Raw genomic sequence first — 21,104 nt, 5'->3', positions numbered from 1 at the left:
ACATTAAATTTCATCTGCCATTTGGATGTCCAATTTTCCAGCCTCACAAGGTCCTCCTGCAATTTATCACAATCTGCTTGTGATTTAACTACTCTGAACAATTTTGTGTCATCTGCAAATTTGATTATCTCACTCGTCATATTTCTTTCCAAATCATTTATAAATATATTGAAAAGTAAGGGTCCCAATACAGATCCCTGAGGCACTCCACTGTCCACTCCCTTCCACTAAGAAAATTGCCCATTTAATCCTACTCTCTGTTTCCTGTCTTTTAGCCAGTTTGCAATCCATGAAAGGACATCGCCACCTATCCCAAGACTTTTTACTTTTCCTAGAAGCCTCTCATGAGGAACTTTGTCAAACGCCTTCTGAAAATCCAAGTATACTATATCTACCGGTTTACCTTTATCCACATGTTTATTAACTCCTTCAAAAAAGTGAAGCAGATTTGTGAGGCAAGACTTGCCCTGGGTAAAGCCATGCTGACTTTGTTCCATTAAACCATGTCTTTCTATATGTTCTGTGATTTTGATGTTTAGAACACTTTCCACTATTTTTCCTGGCACTGAAGTCAGGCTAACCGGTCTGTAGTTTCCCGGATCGCCCCTGGAGCCCTTTTTAAATATTGGGGTTACATTTGCTATCCTCCAGTCTTCATGTACAATGGATGATTTTAATGATAAGTTACAAATGTTTATTAATAGGTCTGAAATTTCATTTTTTAGTTCCTTCAGAACTCTGGGGTGTATACCATCTGGTCCAGGTGATTTACTACTCTTCAGTTTGTCAATCAGGCCTACCACATCTTCTAGGTTCACCGTGATTTGATTCAGTCCATCTGAATCATTACCCATGAAAACCTTCTCCATTACGGGTACCTCCCCAACATCCTCTTCAGTAAACACCGAAGCAAAGAAATCATTTAATCTTTCCGTGATGGCCTTATCTTCTCTAAGTGCCCCTTTAACCCTTCGATCATCTAACGGTCCAACTGACTCCCTCACAGGCTTTCTGCTTTGGATATATTTTTTAAAGTTTTTACTGTGAGTTTTTGTCTCTACAGCCAACTTCTTTTCAAATTCTCTCTTAGCCAGTCTTATCAATGTCTTACATTTAACTTGCCAATGTTTATGCTTTATCCTATTTTCTTCTGTTGGATCCCTCTTCCAATTTTTGAATGAAGATCTTTTGGCTAAAATAGCTTCTTTCACCTCCCCTTTTAACCATGCCGGTAATCGTTTTGCCTTCTTTCCACCTTTCTTAATGTGTGGAATACATCTGGACTGTGCTTCTAGAATAGTATTTTTTAACAATGACCACGCCTCTTGGACATTTTTTACTTTTGTAGCTGCTCCTTTCAGTTTTTTTCTAACAATTTTTCTCATTTTATCAAAGTTTCCCTTTTGAAAGTTTAGCATGAGAGCCTTGGATTTGCACACTGTTCCTTTTCCAGTCATTAAATCAAATTTGATCATATTATGATCACTATTGCCAAGCGGCCCCACCACTGTTACCTCTCTCACCAAGTCCTGTGCTCCACTGAGAATTAGATCTAAAATTGCTCCCTCTCTCGTCGGTTCCGGAACCAATTGCTCCATAAGGCTATCATTTATTCCATCCAGGAACGTTATCTCTCTAGCGTGACCCGATGATACATTTACATAGTCTATATTGGGGTAATTGAAGTCTCCCATTATTACTGCACTACCAATTTGGTTAGCTTCCCTAATTTCTCTTAGCATTTCACTGTCCGTCTCACCATCTTGACCAGGTGGACGGTAGTATACCCCTATCACTATAGTCTTCCCCGACACACAAGGGATTTCTACCCATAAAGATTCAATTTTGTATTTAGTCTCATGCAGGATGTTTATCCTGTTGGACTCTATGCCATCCCGGACATAAAGTGCCACACCTCCTCCCGAGTGCTCCTCTCTGTCATTGCGATATAATTTGTACCCCGGTATAGCACTGTCCCATTGGTTATCCTCTTTCCACCATGTCTCTGAGATGCCAATTAAGTCTATGTCATCATTTACTGCTATACATTCTAATTCTCCCATCTTACTTCTTAGACTTCTGGCATTAGCATACAAACATTTCAAAGTTTGTTTTTTGTTTGTATTTTCATTCTGCTTTTTAATTGATAGGGATAAGTTAGAATTTTTTAGCTCAGGTGAGTTTTTAGTTACAGGCACTTGGACTACTTTTCTAATTATTGGAACCTCACTGTCGGGATGCCCTAATTCTAATGCATCATTAGTATCCTTTAAAGATACCTCTCTCCGAACCATGCGCTGCTGAGCGACTGTCGGCTTTCCCCTTTGTTCTAGTTTAAAAGCTGCTCTATCTCCTTTTTAAAGGTTAGCGCCAGCAGTCTGGTTCCACCCTGGTTAAGGTGGAGCCCATCCCTTCAGAAGAGACTCCCCCTTCCCCAAAAGGTTCCCCAGTTCCTAACAAAACTGAATCCCTCTTCCTTGCACCATCGTCTCATCCACGCATTGAGACTCCGGAGCTCTGCCTGCCTCTGGTGACCTGCAGGTGGAACAGGGAGCATTTCAGAGAATGCTACCCTGGAGGTTCTGGATTTAAGCTTTCTACCTAAGAGCCTAAATTTGGCTTCCAGAACCTCCCTCCCACATTTTCCTATGTCGCAGTTTTATTTTTTTTAGGTAAGTGGCTGCTTTTATGTAGGTTTCTTCCACAGATTTTTGTATTGGGATTAGTATTTGAATGTCATCTGCATATATGAAGTGGGTCAGCTTAAGGTTTGAGAGGAAGTGACATATCGGAAGCATGTAGATGTTGAAGAGTATTGCTGAAAGAGCGGAGCCTTGGGGAACTCCGGTGTCTAGGTTTATTTTTTTTGAAAGGGTGTCATTGATCCATTGTTCTGCTGACTATAAGCTCCTGTGGTGTAAACCAACCATGAACAATGCATGCTATGGCCTTTTTTTCATATATTGGAAATCATTAACATGTACTAGAGGTCATGAGTATCTTGTGGTTAGTAGTCACACAGGTGCAGTGTGGTCCATGAATCTCCTGTGGTATAAATTTTCTTATTCTTTTTTTTTTTTTTTGAGGCTCTCTTGTTCCTGAATGAAGCTTCCAGGCTCAGAGAAGTGCTGAAAAATAGCAAATATGATTCCTCTGTTTCTGAGATGCAAAGGAAGAAAGTGAAGATATCTCGGTTTGAGAAGGCCTGCCTCTATGGGCTGAAGGGAGAGGTACCGTGTTTAATCATAGCAACGAGATAGTAGGGTAGGGCCAATGCCATGCATTTATACAAGAAATGCTGAATTTCAAAAACTGAATTACCATCATCTCATTTATTGCTCTCCAAAACATATCAAAGCAACATACAGCACAATTAAATTTAAAATACAATGTATGAAATACAGGTTATAGTAAGATACATAGAAGAACATAAGAAGTGCCGTAAATCAGACCCCAAGGTCCATCAAGCCCAGCATCTTGTCTCTGACAATGACTCATCACAAAATATCCAGTACTGCATTTCTATTTATTTATTTTATTTAACAGTTTTATATACCGACCTTCATAGTAAATAACCATATCGGATCGGTTTACAATTAACAAGAATAAAAAACTGGGGTAACTATTCAAGTAAACGAAAGATAAACAGTAAGTAGGAATGAGTCAAAGTTACAATCAACAGGGAAGAGAACTTGGAAGCTTGCAACAAGCTGGAAAGAAGATAAGGCAGGAAATAAATATGAAGGATAAGAACTGGAAACTTAAACAAGAAACATATCTAAAAATAATCATTATGCTTCATCTGAAGTAAAACGTAATAAAACTGGAAAAGTTAATAATCTGCTTGATTTCAAAAGTGGTATCTGCAGGGAAAAGGAGGTTCTAATGTCTTTATCAGTGATTTTGTTTTAGAAAGAAAGGTGCCAGTACTCAGATGCAGGGCCATCTTTGGGGTGAAGGGCAGGGGGAATCAAGGCAACTGACCAGTGCCCTGACCTCCTCCTCTCCCCAAGGTAGCCCTGTTCCCTTCAACTGGCTGTAGGGCTTGCTCACAGCATTATCTCCCTCCCATCCTCCTTCCCACAGGCAGCAAGTATAAGAGCGCAGCTCCTTTACCTGCTGGTCCCTTCTCTGCCACCTCACTGGCAGGAAAATCACCAGTGATGGAAGGAGTTTGATAGAGATTGTGCTTTTCTCAGATATAGATTCAGCAAACTTTGTCCTGACAACATTTGTACATGTGTTCTTCAACATAATATTTAAAGTTGTTAAAAGGAGAAAAAATACATAATAGTGCTAGTAACAGTAATTAACATTACAAGGTACAGAATGGTTAATAGTATAGACAATTACCAGCTTCTGGTGCTTTTCTGTATTATTCCTAGTCTTGGCGCACAGGACTGGTGCTGTGCACACACAGTGCCCTGCAGAGAACAGATTGGAGCAGATTAGAGCATCTCTGCTCCCTAATGCAGCCCCCTCCCTCCTGTCATTTCCTAGTGGCTGATGCAGAGGGAAATAAAAGGTTCTGGTACTAAGTACTGGCAGAAAAAAGCCCTAGTTCTTTTATAGAGCACTAGAAATTGAGAGATCTTATATTTCTTTCCAGGGACACTCATTCAGCAAATGATAATGGAAGGAATGATACTAGATCTGGTACCTATAAGTGGGAAAAATGTTTCTAATGCCCCAATGAGTTGTCACTTCAGCTCCAGTAATTATCAGAAGCAATGGTTTATATAAAGCAAAGTCAGAGAGAGGTCACGTAAAAGTCAGGCTCCTGGACTTCCAAGAATATTTTATTTATTTAGCATTTTTATATACCAAGGTATAGCAGAGTTGCCTTCACTCTGGTTTACATTTATAACAACTTGTTACATTAAAAGATTTTAAAATTTAAATTTAACAATAAAATGAGAAATGGCATATAATACTAGTATAAACAGAACAAGATGTACACAGGATAGGTACACTGAATAGGTAAACAGAAATATCTGAGTTCAAATCATAAAAGGAGGCATCTGTAGCTTGAATCAGGAGAGATTGTCAAAGGGGGAGATTGAATGTTAGCAGGCTATGGGATTATAATTTAAGATCATTGACAGCTGTCCTTAAGAGTTTGGCTGAGTAGCCAGGCTTTTAGGTCTTTTTTGAAGGATTTTATGTTTTCTTGAGCGGTGAGGTAATGAGGTAACGAATTCCATAACTTTGGGCCAATGATGGAGAAGGCTCTGTTTCTGGTGGAGGACAGTTTGGCATGTGGAAGTGAGGGAATCACTAGTTGAAGTTTACTAGTTGTTCTTGTTGTGCGTTGAGAGCAATGGATAAGTATAATGTCATCAAAGGCAGAGTAGTCGGCTTTATAGATTGCTTTGTGAAGTATTGAGAGAACTTTGAATTCTATTCTTTTCTCTATTGGGAGCCACTGTAATTGGTTAAGAACAGGTGTAATGTGATCAGATTTTCTTTTACCCATTAGGACTCTGGCAGCAGCATTCTGAAGTAGCTGCAAGGGTCTTAAGGATGTTTTAGGTAGGCCAATCAGGAGGGAGTTGCAATAGTCCAAACCGGAAAAGATGAGGGCTTGTAGGACGGTTTTGAAATCATGGGGGTGAAGCAGTGGTTTTAGGTGTTTGATTACTTGTAGTTTGTGAAAGCCTTCTTTTATTCTTGTAGAGATGTGTTTTTTGTAGTTTAGATCATTGTCTAACCAAAAGCCCAGGTCTTTTATGTTCTCTTTAAGTTGGATGAGGGTATTGTCAAAATGGAAGGGTGATATCGTTTTTTGTCCAGGGTTTTTTCTGGCGATTAGGATACATTCAGTTTTGTTCATATTTAAACATAATTTGAGATGGATTAGCAAGTTTCTGATTGCATCAAGGTGTGAGGCTGCTCTTGACATTGCATCTTCTATGGAGGAGGAAATTGGAATGAGGATTTGTATATCATCGGCGTATATGTAATACGTTATGTCAAGTCTTGATAGGAGACGGCATAAAGGAATAAGGTAGATGTTGAATAAAATGGGTGATAGTGCTGATCCTTGTGGCATACCTGTTTCGAGGGGGATAGGGTTCGATGATATATTGTTGTAGGAGACTTTGAAATATCTATTTTTAAGGAAAGATGTAAACCAATTAAGAGTTTTACCCACTAGCCCAATGGATTCAAGACTGGAAATAAGTATATTGTGGTCCACTGTGTCGAAGGCTGCAGAGAGGTCCAAAAGAATCAGAAGGTATCCTTTTTTGTTGTCGAATCCTCTTAGGATGGTATTGGAAAGGTTGAGTAGGAGGGTTTCGGTACTGTGGTTTTTCCTGAATCCAGATTGGGTGGGATAAAGTATTTTATTATCGCCTAGATGTTCGTTGAGTTGTTTCAGAACCGCCTTCTCCATCATTTTGGCAAAAAAGGGTAGGTTAGAGATTGGGCGGTAATTGTTTAGGTCATCTGGGTTGAGGTTTTTTTTCTTTAATAAAGGTGTGATAGTGGCGATTTTTAAATTGGGAGGCAGCTCGCCTTCCTCGAGCGATTTGTTGATGATTGCTGCAATTGTTGGGGCTAATGGATAAGCAATTTCCTTAAGTACTCGGGTGGGAATGGTGTCTAAGTCATGAAGTGCAGGGTTGATTTTTCTCATCATTTTTTCAGTTTCCGTAATGGAGATATTGACTTTGTTAAAGTGAGGGCACTGGTAGGGTGGGAGGATCTTTGTGTAGTAGAACTGCATGCTAAGCTAAAAAAAAACTATCATAATGGCTACTTATTTTTGTGACCCCACCTAGTTTACCAAGGCTAAGGGAGGGGCAGTTAACCATTGCTTGCATCCCCACCCCATACCATATTTGGTGCTCATTAAGAACACCAGATAACATATAAAATCACCACACAGGAAAGGACAATATAACTGTTTTACTATGAACTTGTGGTAGAGTAAGAAGAATGAATAGTTGAAAAAGCAAGATAAGTAGCAAATGCACAATAACATATACACAACAATAAAAGCAGTGCCAAATATGGTTAATTGTTATGCAGTGTAAATAGAACAGTAGTAAATGCAGTAATAATACCAGTATGACTTGTTCAGAACCAGTTAACATTGACTTCCCCATCACACAGTTTTGTCATATGTTACCCCTGGATTCAATCCCAAATCTCACAGACTTCAAGAAAAATGTGCATACACAAAAACAGAAGGGGAAAAAATAAACCTGGGCCCTTTGCTACTTTAAAAAAAAAAATAGAAGGTGCATGCACTAAAGCTGAGAGCTGAATCTGGTGGAGTGTTTACTTCCTGAAAGGAAAACACAATCCTCTGCTCTTTCCACTGGGGAGGAGCAGACTTAAAGTCAAGCCCCTAGCACATCAAGAGGTTTCAAGGTAGCAAAACAGTGCAAAAGATGGTGGCCAGAGCAAGAGGGATACTAGGGTGCATAGGAAAGTCATAACTAATAGAAAAAAAGGAAGTGATTATGCCATTTTCTCTGAGAACAAACAGGATAAGTCGCCACTTACGTATTTATAAAATTTATGAATCGCTTTCTAGATCTTACAATAAAATCTTCCAAAGTGATATATGAGTGATATCACCAATAGCTGCCCAGGACAGAGTACTTTTCTGAAAGCTTCTTAAATGATCAAACTGAGCACATGCAAGATGTCCCATATAATGCGGGGAACCTTCAGTCCTTTATCTATGGTTGCCAACAAATATATTTTCTCTAGATTATGAAATAATTGCTATTTTTCAGCTGCCTTTCATGGTGTACCTCTCTTATGGGTTCAGACTGTGCACACTGGTATCCTGCCCAGAGGCTCTGACCTGGGGGGCTAATCTTATATAAACACAATTGCTGGGATTATACCTGGGGGCTTGAACCCAGGGGTTTATCCCCTACACAAATGGCCACACGAAATTAAGCCTGGGGGCTTGAATTCAAGAGCTTATCACGGTTAATTCAGACCTGCTTATCAATGGAAAAAAGCAAGTTTGCTTACTATAAACAGTGTTTACTGTAGATAGCAGGATGAATTTCCTGCTATCCTCCCTGAATAGCAGACTCTCCTATTCGATTAGTTTTGGAACAAACTGAGGAGACTCTGAGGTAACGCCTGCATGGGAATTCTCACACATGCTCATTAGAGGTCCAAGCTCTTCTAGCTTGGAGAGAGAGTTCCGTTCAGTGCTTTCATATGACGTCAACCACAGACCATGGCTAATTCATCCTGCTATCTATGGAAAACACCTTTTACGGTAAGCAAATTTACATTTCCCACCATCTATTTGCCTTATCTGAGACTTGGCTCTTCCCTGAAGATTCTGTCTCTCTTGCTGCTTTCTGTCATTTCGGATATTATTTCTCTTCTACAGCATGTTTGGCAGGCTGTGGCAACAATATCAGGCTATTACTCTCTTCCTGCAGATTTCAACCCCTCCTTCTATCCGAAGCCCACTTCTTTACTTCATTTGAGGTCCTTGTAATCCCTCTCTTCATACTACTTTCACTCTGGGTAGCTGTCATCTCTTGTCTCACTCCACTTTCCTTGCTGACTCTGATTCTTGGCTTTCCTTCTTCCTTGACCCATATCCCCCTACCCTTATTCGTGAGGACGTTAACCTCCATGTTGATGACCTTAACATGGCCAAGATGGAGCTTCTTTTCCCTTCTCTTCCCTCTCTTTGAGGATGGCGCTCTCATCCTCTTGGTTTTCTCGGCCCATAACCCTGGGGTCATCTTTGATACCTTCCTCTCCTTCTTTGTGCACATTCATGATACTGCTAAAGCATGTCAGCTCTTCCTCCATAACATCACTAAAACCCACCCATTCTTGTTTCAGCATGCTGCCAAAATGCTCATCCATTTTTTTTATCACCTCTTGGTTAGCTACTGCAACTTGTTCTTTGCTTGCCTCCTGCTGAACCATCTCTCTCCATTGCAATCTATTTAAACTTCAGCAGCACAATTTACCTATCTTCAGGATTATTATGACCATGTGACTCCTCAAGTTGTTATACTGGCTCCCTGTCTACTTCCACTTATAGTTCAGTCTTCCCTTTTCTGCCTATAAGTGCATTCCTTCTGCATTAGGGATGTGAATCGTTTTTTGATGATTTAAAACAATCGTCAGATATATTTTAAATTGTCAAAAATCATTAAGAGTCGCGATACAATAGAAATTCCCCCGATTTATCGTGAAAAATCGTAAATCGGGGGAGGGGGGAGGGTGGGGAAAACCGGCACACCAAAAAAACCCCTAAACCCACCCCGACCCTATAAAACGAATCCCTTACCTTCCCCCACCCTCCCGAACTCCCCCAAAACTTTTTACGAGTACCTGGTGGTCCAGTGGGGGCGCGGGGACCGATCCCCCGCTCTCGGTCCATCGGCGCCATTTTGGCTGCCACTCAAAAATGGCGCCGATGGCCCGATAAAAAAAAACCCCCACCCGACCCTTTAAAAATGACCCCTTAGCTTCCCCCACCCTCCCGATCCCCCCAAAACATACCTGGTGGTCTAGTGGTGGTCCCAGGAGCGATCTCCCGTTCTCAGGCCGTCGGCTGCCACTCATAAAGATGGCGCCGATGGCCCTTTGCCCTTACCATATAATAGGGTATCTGTGCCATTGGCCAGCCCCTGTCACATGGTAGGAGCACTGGCTGGCCGGCGCCATCTTTAAAGATGGCCGCCGGCCATCCCGAGAGCGGGAGATCGGTCCCCGCGCCCCCACTGGACCACCAGGTAATCGTAAAAAGTTTTGGAGGGGTTCGAGAGGGTGGGGGAAGGTAAGGGGTTAATTTTAAAGGGTCGGGCCTCACTACAAAAAAAATAACGATGTGAATCGGAACCAATTCCGATTCACATCACCCACATCACCCACAATCAGATTTTTTCCCCCCTCGTTAAGAGGGGGAAACCCGATCGTTAAGACGATTCACATCTCTATTCTGCATATCCTCATTCCCTGTACGTACCAGGATCAGTCCAGACAGTGGGTTATGTCCCCTGTCCAGCAGGTGGAGACAGACCAAAATTGTGAGGATGTCCCTTTAAGGGGAGAACCTGTACACTAACCCCTTCAGTATTCGTCTGTCTCCAGCAGGTGCAACAGCTCCCCTTCGGCTCTCTGTCTCGGGCTAGTCAGCCTTTTCCATTCCTTTTTTAGGTTCAAGCAAGTACTTCAGAAAAGTTATATTTCTGTCTCTATTCTGTATTTCTGGGGTTTTTTGGTCCCTAGTGTCTTTTTCTTTTTCCTTGGGAGACGACTTTGTCTCCTCACTCTTGCCGGTCTCACGGGGCTATTTGCCCCTTTTGCGCTGCATAGTCTGAGTCCGGGTTACCTTCCAGATGTGGGACCATCTCCCTCCGGGACTCGCTCCCTTTTTCTGGCTGCCGATAGGGTTTTAGACCCGCTGCTGTGCTCAGTCACTACTGATTTAAAAAAAAAAAAAAAAAAAAACCAGTTTAAAAGATACCAAAGTTCTGAAGTCGCAGGTACTTAATACCTCTGACTTCTGCAGCAGTTGACCAGAATTTTTCTTACTTTTTTTTGGCCCTTTTCTGGTCCTCAGGCTTTAATCCGGCAGTCAGACAGGCAGGAGTCAGCAGGGTCTCCCTTCTCTCTCCTTGTTGCTGAGGCAGTCACTTTAAGACTTTTTACTTTTTTTTCCTCAGCACAGATTGGGCCATGCCTCGCCAGTCAGTTTGTCTTGCCTGTGGGCTTTTTTACTCCCGTTTTTCGCTGCAGGGTCTTTGCCCTGCTTGCCTGCTGGGTGGGGAAGGTCCCTCCTCAGCTGAGAGGACAAATTTAATCCGGGGATCGACTCCCCCAGGCTTGGCCAGGCTGTTTTTGAGCCGGCAGAGCTCTTCAGCGGTGGCCATTTTGGATTTTTCAATGGCTCGATTTCGGAGCTGCCTGGGGCTGGGGGGCCAGATTTTTTTTATTTACCCCCCGATTTGAGCCCTGTGGACCCCCAGGAGGTGAGTACTGACCACCCCTCGACCCCCCCCCCTCAAACCCCCCGTCCCGTTTTTCCAGGGTCCCTTTTTCAGCTGAATTTGTTCTCCTCATGCATAAATCTTATTTAGCAAGCTTGCATGAGGAGCAGGAACACCCCCTTCCCGACCCCCCCCCCTTCAAAAATGCCCCGTTCCTCGCCGTTGACTACTAGCCCGGCTGCGGAACCCCAGGGGTCAGTTAGGGTGCGGGTGGTCCCCGGGTTGGCTCCGGACCCTGATCCCTCCCCAGATCCTACGGATACCTCCCCGCTGGAGGGAGATGACCCCAGAGTCCTTCGCTTGTTCCGCAGGGAGGAGCTGGGGCCTCTTATCCCCTTCGTCCTACAGGAATTAGGTCTGGAGGGTCCCTCGGTAGATAATCTACTGGACTCCCTGCCCAAGAATATGGATCCGGTCCTAGGGGGGCTTAGTGCCCCGGCCACGGCGTTTCCCTTTCACCCTATGCTGAAGCTTTTGATTTTATGGGAGTGGGAGGCTCCTGAGGGGGCTCTCCGGGTGGGACGCACCATGGAGAAACTGTATCCCCTTCCTGAGGAAGGCTTGGATCTGTTACGGTACCCCGCGGTTGATTCTTACGTCTCCGCGGTCACTAAGCACACCACAAACCTGGTCGAAGGGTCTACGGCCCTCAAGGATCCACAGGACCGTAAGTTGGAGTCACATCTTAAGCGCATCCATGAAATATTAGCTTTGGGGGTCCGGGCTACTTGCTGCAGTAGTCTCATGCTGCGTGCGGGCCTCCGGTGGGTTCAACAGCTCCTTGGTGCACGGGCTCTTCTGTCGGCGGAGGCGGAACAGGCGGAGCGTTTGGAGGCTGTCATAGCATACGCGGCTGACGCGTTTTACGACCTGGTCCGGGTTCAATCCAAGGCGATGGCCTCAGCGGTATCAGCCCGGAGACTCCTCTGGCTTCGCAACTGGTCGGCTGATCAGTCTTCTACAGCTCGACTGGGTACCCTGCCTTTTAAAGGTAAGATGTTGTTTGGGGAGGATCTTGAGAAGCTTATGGAATCCTTAGGGAAAGACAAGGTCCATAAACTCCCGGAGGATCGCCCCAAGCCTTCGCACCCCTCCGCGCCTATGTGTTCTTGCTTCCGGGGCCAAAGGCGTTTTACTTCTCGGGGGCGGGGTGGTTCTTCACGAGGCTCTTCCCGGACTCAGTCCTGGTTGCAGTTCTTTCGCGGGTGCCGGCCTTTTCGGGAGGGCCAGCCTGCGCATACCGCTCCCAAATCCTCCGCCCAATGAAGGTCAGTTGACTCATTCCTCGGTTCCTTACCTCGGCGGCCGCCTGTCTTTATTTCTCGAGGAATGGGTCAAAATTACGTTGGACCAGTGGGTCCTCGACATTATCAGGGACGGCTACGCCCCCGAGATTGTCCGCACCCTTCCGGATCTGTTCCTCTTCTCGCCTTGCAGGCAGTCCAAGAGGGCCGCGGTAGAACAGACGCTGGCCAGGTTCCTGGATCTGGGGGCGGTGGTCCCGGTTCCGGAGAGGGAGCTTGGCGCCGGCCAGTATTCTATTTACTTCATCGTTCCCAAAAAGGACGGGTCCTTCCACCCGATTCTGGACCTCAAGCGGGTCAATCGCGCCCTGAAGGTTCCCCACTTCCGTATGGAAACCCTTCGTACAGTTATAGCGGCGGTCCGTCCCAGAGAGTTTATCGCCTCTCTCGATCTTGCGGAGGCATATTTTCACATCCCCATCCACCGCGACTACCAGAGGTATCTCCAGTTCCACATCCTCAATCTCGACTTCCAGTTTCGGGCACTTCCCTTTGGTCTTGCAACGGCGCCTCGTACTTTCTCGAAGGTCATGGTGGTGGTAGCGGTGGCGTTGCGCCGGGAAGGGATTCTTGTCCATCCTTATCTAGACGATTGGCTCATCAGAGCCAAGTCGGCGGCTTCCTGTCAACAGGCAGTGGATCGAGTGTTAGCTCTTCTCTCCTCCCTCGGGTGGATAGTAAACTTCGCCAAAAGCAACCTTCAGCCTTCCCAGGAGTTAGAGTTCTTGGGGGCCCATTTCGACACCCGTGCAGGCAAGGTATCCTTACCCCTCGCACGAGCTCTCAAGTTGATCGAGTAGATCCGAAACCTGGTGGCTCTGCCTTCTCCCACAGCCTGGGACTACCTGCAGGTCCTGGGTTCCATGGCCTCCACCATAGATCTTGTCCCTTGGGCTTTCGCTCATATGCGACCGTTGCAGAAAGCTTTGCTGTCACGCTGGAAGCCGGTGTCGGAGCAGTTCCAGATGGTCCTTCCACTCTCCGCCTCTACAGTCGATGATTTGCAGTGGTGGCTCTACCTACCGCATCTCCTTCGGGGGATGCCTCTCGAAGCTCCGCAGTGGACGGCAGTCACCACGGATGCCAGCCTTTTGGGTTGGGGTGCGGTTTGCCTCTCCCAGTCCATTCAAGGTGTCTGGAATCCAGCTCAATCTCGCTGGCACATCAATCGTCTGGAGACCTTGGCGGTGCGCCTGGCTCTTCAGGAGTTCCTTCCTCTCCTCCGCGGCAAGGCGGTGAGGGTACTCTCCGACAACTCCACCACGGTGTCTTACAACAACTGCCAGGGGGGTACTCGAAGGCCCCTGGTAGCTCTGGAAGCGAGTCTTCTCCTCTCCTGGGCGGAACTTCATCTGCAATGCCTGACGGCCTCCCACATTGCGGGCAAGGAGAACATTCAAGCGGATTTCCTCAGCCGGCAAGTCCTCGATCCAGGAGAGTGGGAACTCTCGGAGGCGGCCATGGCTTTGATAGTGACCAGGTGGGGTCCCCCTCACCTCGATCTCATGGCAACTCTACGCAATGCCAAGGCCAATCGGTTCTTCAGCCGCTGGAGAGAGCACGGATCGGAGGGCGTGGACGCGCTAGCTCTGTCCTGGCCGTCGGGCATACTCCTGTACGTGTTCCCTCCGTGGCCCCTGGTGGGGAAAGTTCTCAGAAGAATCGAGCTCCACTGGGGTCCGGTCATTCTCGTAGCTCCCGAGTGGCCGCGAAGACCGTGGTTCGCGGATCTCGTCAATCTGGCATCGGACGGGCCCCTGCGTCTCGGTCATCTACCTCGTCTTCTCCGGCAGGGACCTGTATTTTTCGACCAGGCCGATCACTTTTGTCTAGCGGCCTGGCTTTTGAACGGCGATGCCTGAGGCGCAAGGGTTATAGAGAAGAGGTTATTTCCACCCTCCTTCGAGCGCGGAAGCAATCTACTTCCCTGGCCTACGTTCGGGTCTGGAAGGTTTTTGAGTCTGTTTGTGCGGAATCAGGTTCCTCTGTCCGCTCTGCTTCGGTCCCAACGATTCTTTCTTTACTTCCTCCAGAAGGGTCTTTCTAAGGGCCTCTCGTTCAGCTCGCTCTGCTTTCAGGTCTCGGCGCTTGGCTCTCTCCTAGGGCCTATGGACGGTCACCCTCTTGCGAGTCATCCCGACGTGGTTCGGTTTCTCCGGGGTGTTCGACATCTTCGTCCTCCCTCTCGAGCCACTTGTCTGTCGTGGAGTCTCAATCTGGTCCTTCGGGCGCTCTGTGTGGCTCCCTTCGAACCTCTACGCCACGCTACACTCAAGGATCTTACGCTTAAGACCGTCTTCTTGGTCTCTATCTCCTCTGCGCGGCGAATTTCTGAGATCCAGGCGTTGTCTTGCCGGGAGCCCTTCCTGCGATTCTCCGATTCTGGGGTCTCTATCAAGACGGTGCCCTCCTTTTTGCCCAAGGTGGTTACCTCTTTCCACGTCAATCAGTCAGTAGAGCTCCCAGCATTTTCTGAGGTGGAACTTGCGGGCCCCACTGGCGGGGATCTCCATCGGTTGGATGTTAAACGAGTCCTGCTTCGCTATCTTCAGGTTACTAATGACTTCCATCTTTCGGACCATCTCTTCGTCCTCTGGAGTGGTCCTAATCGTGGTAAGCAAGCTTCTAAGACCACTATTGCCCGGTGGTTGAAGGAGGCGATCTCTTCGGCCTATCTCTGTCAAGGTTGCCCCATTCCTGAGGGTCTGAAAGCTCATTCTCTTCGCTCTCAGGCTACTTCTTGGGCGGAGAGTCAAGCTGTCTCTCCACAGGAAATTTTCAGGGCCGCCACTTGGACGTCCTTGCATACCTTTGCTCGACACTACCGTCTGGATGTTCACGCTCCGGTGTTCGGTTCCTTCGGGTGGCAAGTGCTTCGAGCGGGACTGTCTCGGTCCCACCCGGTTTAGGGAAGCTTTGGTACATCCCACTGTCTGGACTGATCCTGGTACGTACAGGGAAAGGAAAATTAGTTCTTACCTGATAATTTTCGTTCCTGTAGTACCAAGGATCAGTCCAGACTCCCTTCCCTGTTTGTCATTTTGTCTGTCCTCTCGAAGCTTTTCTTGCAGGTTCTCAGTTTTTCAAATGGGCATGGAGTAAGATTACTGAGCAATTACACCGGAAGTCTTGGTCATCTGCCCATACCAAGTATATTTAAGAGCGTATAGGTTCCATGGGTTCTATTGTTGCTCCGTTGAGCTTTACTGTTACTTGCTTGACCCTAGTTTGGGTTCTTTGTTTTTTATGCTTTGACAGTCGTTATACTGAAGGGGTTAGTGTACAGGTTCTCCCCTTAAAGGGACATCCTCACAATTTTGGTCTGTCTCCACCTGCTGGCAGGGAACATAACCCACTGTCTGGACTGATCCTAGGTACTACAGGAACGAAAATTATCAGGTAAGAACTAATTTTCCTATACCTATCTTCTCTCTTTCTACATCCTGCCTCATGAACTATGTTCATCTGGCAAGTTGCTCTTTTCAGTGCTATTCTTCTCCACCATCAATTCCCAACTCTTCGCTTTCCACCTGGCTGCACCGTATGTGTGGAATAGACCTCCTAGGTTTATGCATCATGCCCCCTATCTGCCCAACTCCAATTTAAATACTCACCTTTATGAAACTGCTTTTAAATCCAAAGTACTTTTTAATAATAAATGCACTTCCCACAAACTCTTATTTATCATGTATGTTTGTCTTGAGTAGATTATAAACTCCATAGAGCAGGGACTGTCTCTTGTATGTATCTGTGTAGACTGTATATGTCTAGTACCAATTTAGAAATGATGAATTGTGGTAATAGTATGGGCCAGGGGTAGTCAGTCCTCAAGAGCCACAAAAAGGCTTGACTTTCTGGATATCCTTAATGAATATGCAGGAGATAGATATGCATGCACTGCCTCTATTGTATGCAAATATTTCTCATGCATATTAATTCCTGAAAAGCAGACCTGTTTGTGGCTCTTGGCCACCTCTAGTAGAGGCAATATGCATGCATTCAGCATTGTACTACAACAGAATGAAACTGAAGTTTGATTAATTATATCAAACACTGTTCCTTTCTCTATTCTCCTTTCACCATTCCCCAGAATCTCATGCAAAGTGAAGGATGTCTATTGGGCAACTGAGTGCTCTGGACCAAGGCAATGGTTTGTTGTGGGTTCTGAGTGTCAAGTCTTACTTTTGAAACATCTATCTATTCTCTTAAACAGATCCTAGATGCGGATCTGTATAGATTCTGTTGCTCCTTTGTCGTTAGTTTCATTCTCCATCTGGGAGGATAAAAACCCACTGCCCCTTGGTCACTGAAAAGGTGGGAGAATGCTCTCTACCTGATTTTAGTTTTTGAAGATCCATTGGGATTCATCTCTGGTTCCCCGCCTCATGGATTAGGGGATTCCTTTACACTTCAGCTCGTCTACCTTTCAAACCTAAGAACATAAGAACATGCCATACCGGGTTAGACCAAGGGTCCATCAAGCCCAGCATCCTTTTTCCAACAGTGGCCAATCCAGGCCATAAGAACCTAGCAAGTACCCAAAAACTAAGTCTATTCCATGTTACTGTTGCTAGTAATAGCAGTGGCTATTTTCTAAGTCAACTTAACTTATTTTCTAAGTCAATGCGCTCCCACCAGACCTTCGACTCGAACCCAATCTACTAGAGTTCAAAAAAAGGTTAAAAACCTGGCTCTTCAGGCAAGCTTTCCAATAGGCACCTCCTCCTGACTTTCAGATCCAACCATTGCAGGGTGTCACCAACACCTTGCCACTTAATTTTCATATCGTACTTGCTTATTCGCAATTCTAACAGTCATTATTCACCTTTATATAACCGTCTACTGCAGACCATATTCGCTTCTAAAGTTCTTTGTAAAAAAAGGTTAAATCTGTTAAATGCTATTGTTACATTCTATGTTACTTGTAATAATGTTCAATGGTTTATTGTTATTGTTCCATGTTCTATGTAAAAAAACCCAGGTCTAACTTCCCAGACCAGGGCAACCTCTTTCGTTACTTGTAAACCGGACTGATTTGTATTGCATACAGGAATTCCGGTATATAAAAATTTAAAATAAATAAAATAAATAACTTAATAGCAGGTAATGGACTTCTCCTCCAAGAACTTAGGATTTTTTTGCCCACAAAAGAAAATATCTTTGTTCTTAAAATATTTTGGGAGATATCCTTGTTGCGAAAGGGCAATGCATCACCTGGAGAGCAGGTCCTTGCTACAGGATCCTTTCCTGCTGCACCCGGTTGATGCTCTCCAATCATGAGACCTTCATCCTCCAAGGCAGCACCAGGGCTGCCAGTCTGAAGTTGGGACTTGGCTACTAAGTAGGGATGTGAATCGTTTTTTGATGATTTAAAATATCGTCCGATATATTTTAAATCGTCAAAAATCGTTAGGGCCACGATACAATACCAATTCCCCCGATTTATCGTCAAAAAATCGTAAATCGGGGGAAGGGGGAGGGCAGGAAAACCGGCACCCTAAAACCCACCCCGACCCTTTAAATTAAATCCCCCACCCTCCCGAACCCCCCCCCTTAAATGCCTTAAATTACTTGGGGGTCCAGCGGCGGTCCGGATCGGCCTCCTGCAATTGAATCGTGTTGTCTTCCTTGTATTAGACTTCATTCCCTACATAGCAAAGTTTAGTGGTAGTATCTAAATTCTGTTACTTGTCGCTTTGTGTTCCAGGTATTCTTTAAAACAGGACAGATGGCTCAGGCGGAGAACATGTTGAAGAAAGCTCTACAGCTGTTGCATCGTAGCTTCCCTCTCAACACCATCAGTCTATACTTCAAGTTCCTTGTTGAAAAGGTCAAAAGCTCCATGCACCAAAGGAGAAACTTCCATTCCACCAAGTACGAGAATTTCAGAAGGCTCCCTATCAAGCATAGCTGTCAACCCCTCAGTTTAGACCACACAGCCCCATTACAGAATGTGCTGATTGGAATACAGTGCTGCAACATGCCACAGATCATGGAAAACGGTGACTTGTTAAATCTGTGAGCATGTAAGGTGCTTACTTACATGCTGCTCTAATGATAATGCCACTTGCTAAAAACGTGACCTAAGTGGGTGAGGATTTTGCATAAACAAATGTGAAGCAAGTTTTTATGCAGGAACATAATGTATGTACATATGTCCTGGGTCTTTACATTTGTGTAAAGAAGTGTGTGTTTATCTCTGAGCACATGTATGTATTTGTGTGCATGTTCATACATGTCTACAGAGCATGTATGTCCTTGACAAACTACAGATTCTTTTTATTTAGTTTAGAATTTTAAATCAAGTTAAGAGTTTGGACTTTTCTAAGGGTTCTGTAGATTTATATCGAATAAGGCACACAATAAATGGTAGTCTTGATGATAAAAGCATAGTTGCTCTCATGGAGCTCAAAACATAGGTGGTCTGTGCTCGAGCCTTGTGACTGTTACCACACAGACTAATGTCCATGCTTTTCAAAAGAAGCCACAGGTAAGGAAAGATAAACAGATTTTCTTAGTGTCCAATAAGATGAATCCAGAACAAGTGGGTTATGCACCTCTACCAACAGATGGAGATGGAGTAATCTGATGTCACAGTATATATACCCCTGTAGTGTCATTAGCCTGTAGGGATGTGAATCGTTTTTTGACGATTTAAAATATCGTCCGATATATTTTAAATCGTCAAAAATCGTTAGGGCCACGATACAATACCAATTCCCCCGATTTATCGTTAAAAAATCGTAAATCGGGGGAAGGGGGAGGGCAGGAAAACCGGCACACTAAAACCCCCTAAAACCCACCCCCGACCCTTTAAATTAAATCCCCCACCCTCCCGAACCCCCCCCCCCCCAACTGCTTTAAATTACCTGGGGATCCAGCGGTGGTCCAGAACGGCGGCGGTCCGGAACGGCCCCCTCAATTGAATCCTTTTGTCTTCAGCCGGCGCCATTTTGCAAAATGGCCGCCGCAAAATGGCGGTGGCCATAGACAAAAACGATTCGACGCAGGAGGTTGTTCCGGACCCCCGCTGGACTTTTGGCAAGTCTTGTGGGGGTCAGGAGGCCCCCCCAAGCTGGCCAAAAGTTTCTGGGAGTCCAGCGGGGTTCAGGAAGCGATTTCTTGCCGCGAATCGTTTTCCGTACGGAAAATGGCGCCGGCAGGAGATCGACTGCAGGAGGTCGTTCAGCGGCGGTCCGGAACCCCCGCTGAACGACCTCCTGCAGTCGATCTCCTGCCGGCGCCATTTTCCATAAGGAAAACGATTCGCGGCAAGAAATCGCTTCCTGAACCCCGCTGGACTCCCAGAAACTTTTGGCCAGCTTGGGGGGGCCTCCTGACCCCCACAAGACTTGCCAAAAGTCCAGCGGGGGTCCGGAACGACCTCCTGCGTCGAATCGTTTTTGTCTATGGCCGCCGCCATTTTGCGGCGGCCATTTTGCAAAAATGGCGCCGGCTGAAGACAAAAGGATTCAATTGAGGGGGCCGTTCCGGACCGCCGCCGTTCTGGACCACCGCTGGATCCCCAGGTAATTTAAAGCATTTGGGGGGGGGTTCGGGAGGGTGGGGGATTTAATTTAAAGGGTCGGGGGTGGGTTTTAGGGGGTTGGCTCACGATTTTAACGATTTTTCACGATATTTTTAAAACCCAAACGGCAACAATACGATTCCCTCCCCCTCCCAGCCGAAATCGATCGTTAAGACGATCGAGGACACGATTCACATCTCTATTAGCCTGCCAGTATTCTCCATCTCCAGCAGATTGTGGACATGCATCTCTCTACTTGGGATTTCTTCATTTTGAGAATGGAGAATTAAGGAAATAAATTTACCCCACTCTCCTGATACCAAATGGTCCCTCCCACAGTTGAGAATTCCTGAGGTGATTTCCATGGTCCCTCAGATGAATGCCTTGGTCCGGTATTTATTTATTTATTTAAAAACTTTTCTATACCGTCGCTAAGTTATGTACCATCGCAACGGTTTACAAAAAGGCACAAATAGGTATATATAGGTATGTATCGTACATTCTAAAAGGTGCCAACTAAAAACGGTTACAATATCATTAATAAAGTTAAATATTTGGGTAGTGATGGATTAGTCTGGTAAAGTTTGAGGTACTTTATTTCGGTCTATTTCTTTACCGTATTATGTATTTATAATATTGTGATGCCATTTATTCTTAGCTTCGTTTTCTGTATTTCTCGTTCTCTATCTCCCTCTCTACCCCACTGTTTCTTTTGGAAGCTGGTTTCTTTTGGTAGCTGGTTTTCAGCCGGCATGGATTTAGCTGCTTAAGCAGCTGAAAGGCAGTGGGTGTAGAAGGCCAAGTATGGTAGTGACGGCACATGCCCTCTCCCCCCACAGCCAGAGTCTGTCTCTGTACTCAGCCAGGTAAGGCTGGGTTCCAGTAAGTTTTAAAAAAACAACATAATATACAGAGAAATAGAAGGAGGCTTTTGTTGCTTATGGCTCCCTCCTTCCCCCGGTGTCTGTGCTCAGCACACCATTCCGACATTTGTCCCATTCCCTGGGAGGTCAAGGGACGTGGGCAGCCTGGCAGGTTGAGCAGCCTCCTTAGGCTAGGCCCTGCGCCGAGGCTTTTTCACACACGTCACGTGGTAGGCCGCAATGGCATTTCGTACGCTTTCTCAGGCTGCCCTCTACAGGATTGTCAGTTCAGCATGTGCATCTAACTGTGTGTCCAGGTTGTGTGCCCAGTTTTTGGATGCACAGTGGAGCCTTATAGTCTGTGTGTCCAAGTTAGGTAGAACCGTAGTGGCCGTATGCTTACCTGTGCGTA

The 21,104-nt window shown here is 45.6% G+C and overlaps 1 protein-coding gene across 1 annotated transcript in view; it reads left to right on the top strand.

The window, feature by feature from the left end:
• LOC115079136 (adenylate cyclase type 10-like) overlaps positions 1 to 21,104 on the top strand; it is a 621,147-nt gene that overhangs the window by 468,744 nt on the left and 131,299 nt on the right. The window contains exons 27-28 of the mRNA XM_029582255.1: positions 3,087 to 3,230; positions 18,009 to 18,175. Of these exons, the coding sequence (XP_029438115.1) occupies positions 3,087 to 3,230; positions 18,009 to 18,175 (311 nt within the window). The remainder of the gene's footprint in view (positions 1 to 3,086; positions 3,231 to 18,008; positions 18,176 to 21,104) is intronic.

The sequence above is a fragment of the Rhinatrema bivittatum genome, chromosome 17 (assembly GCF_901001135.1).
Source record: "Rhinatrema bivittatum chromosome 17, aRhiBiv1.1, whole genome shotgun sequence".
Classification (NCBI taxonomy): domain Eukaryota; kingdom Metazoa; phylum Chordata; class Amphibia; order Gymnophiona; family Rhinatrematidae; genus Rhinatrema; species Rhinatrema bivittatum.
The sequence above is the reverse complement of the archived record's forward strand: the minus strand, read 5'-3'. Positions and strand labels throughout refer to the sequence as shown.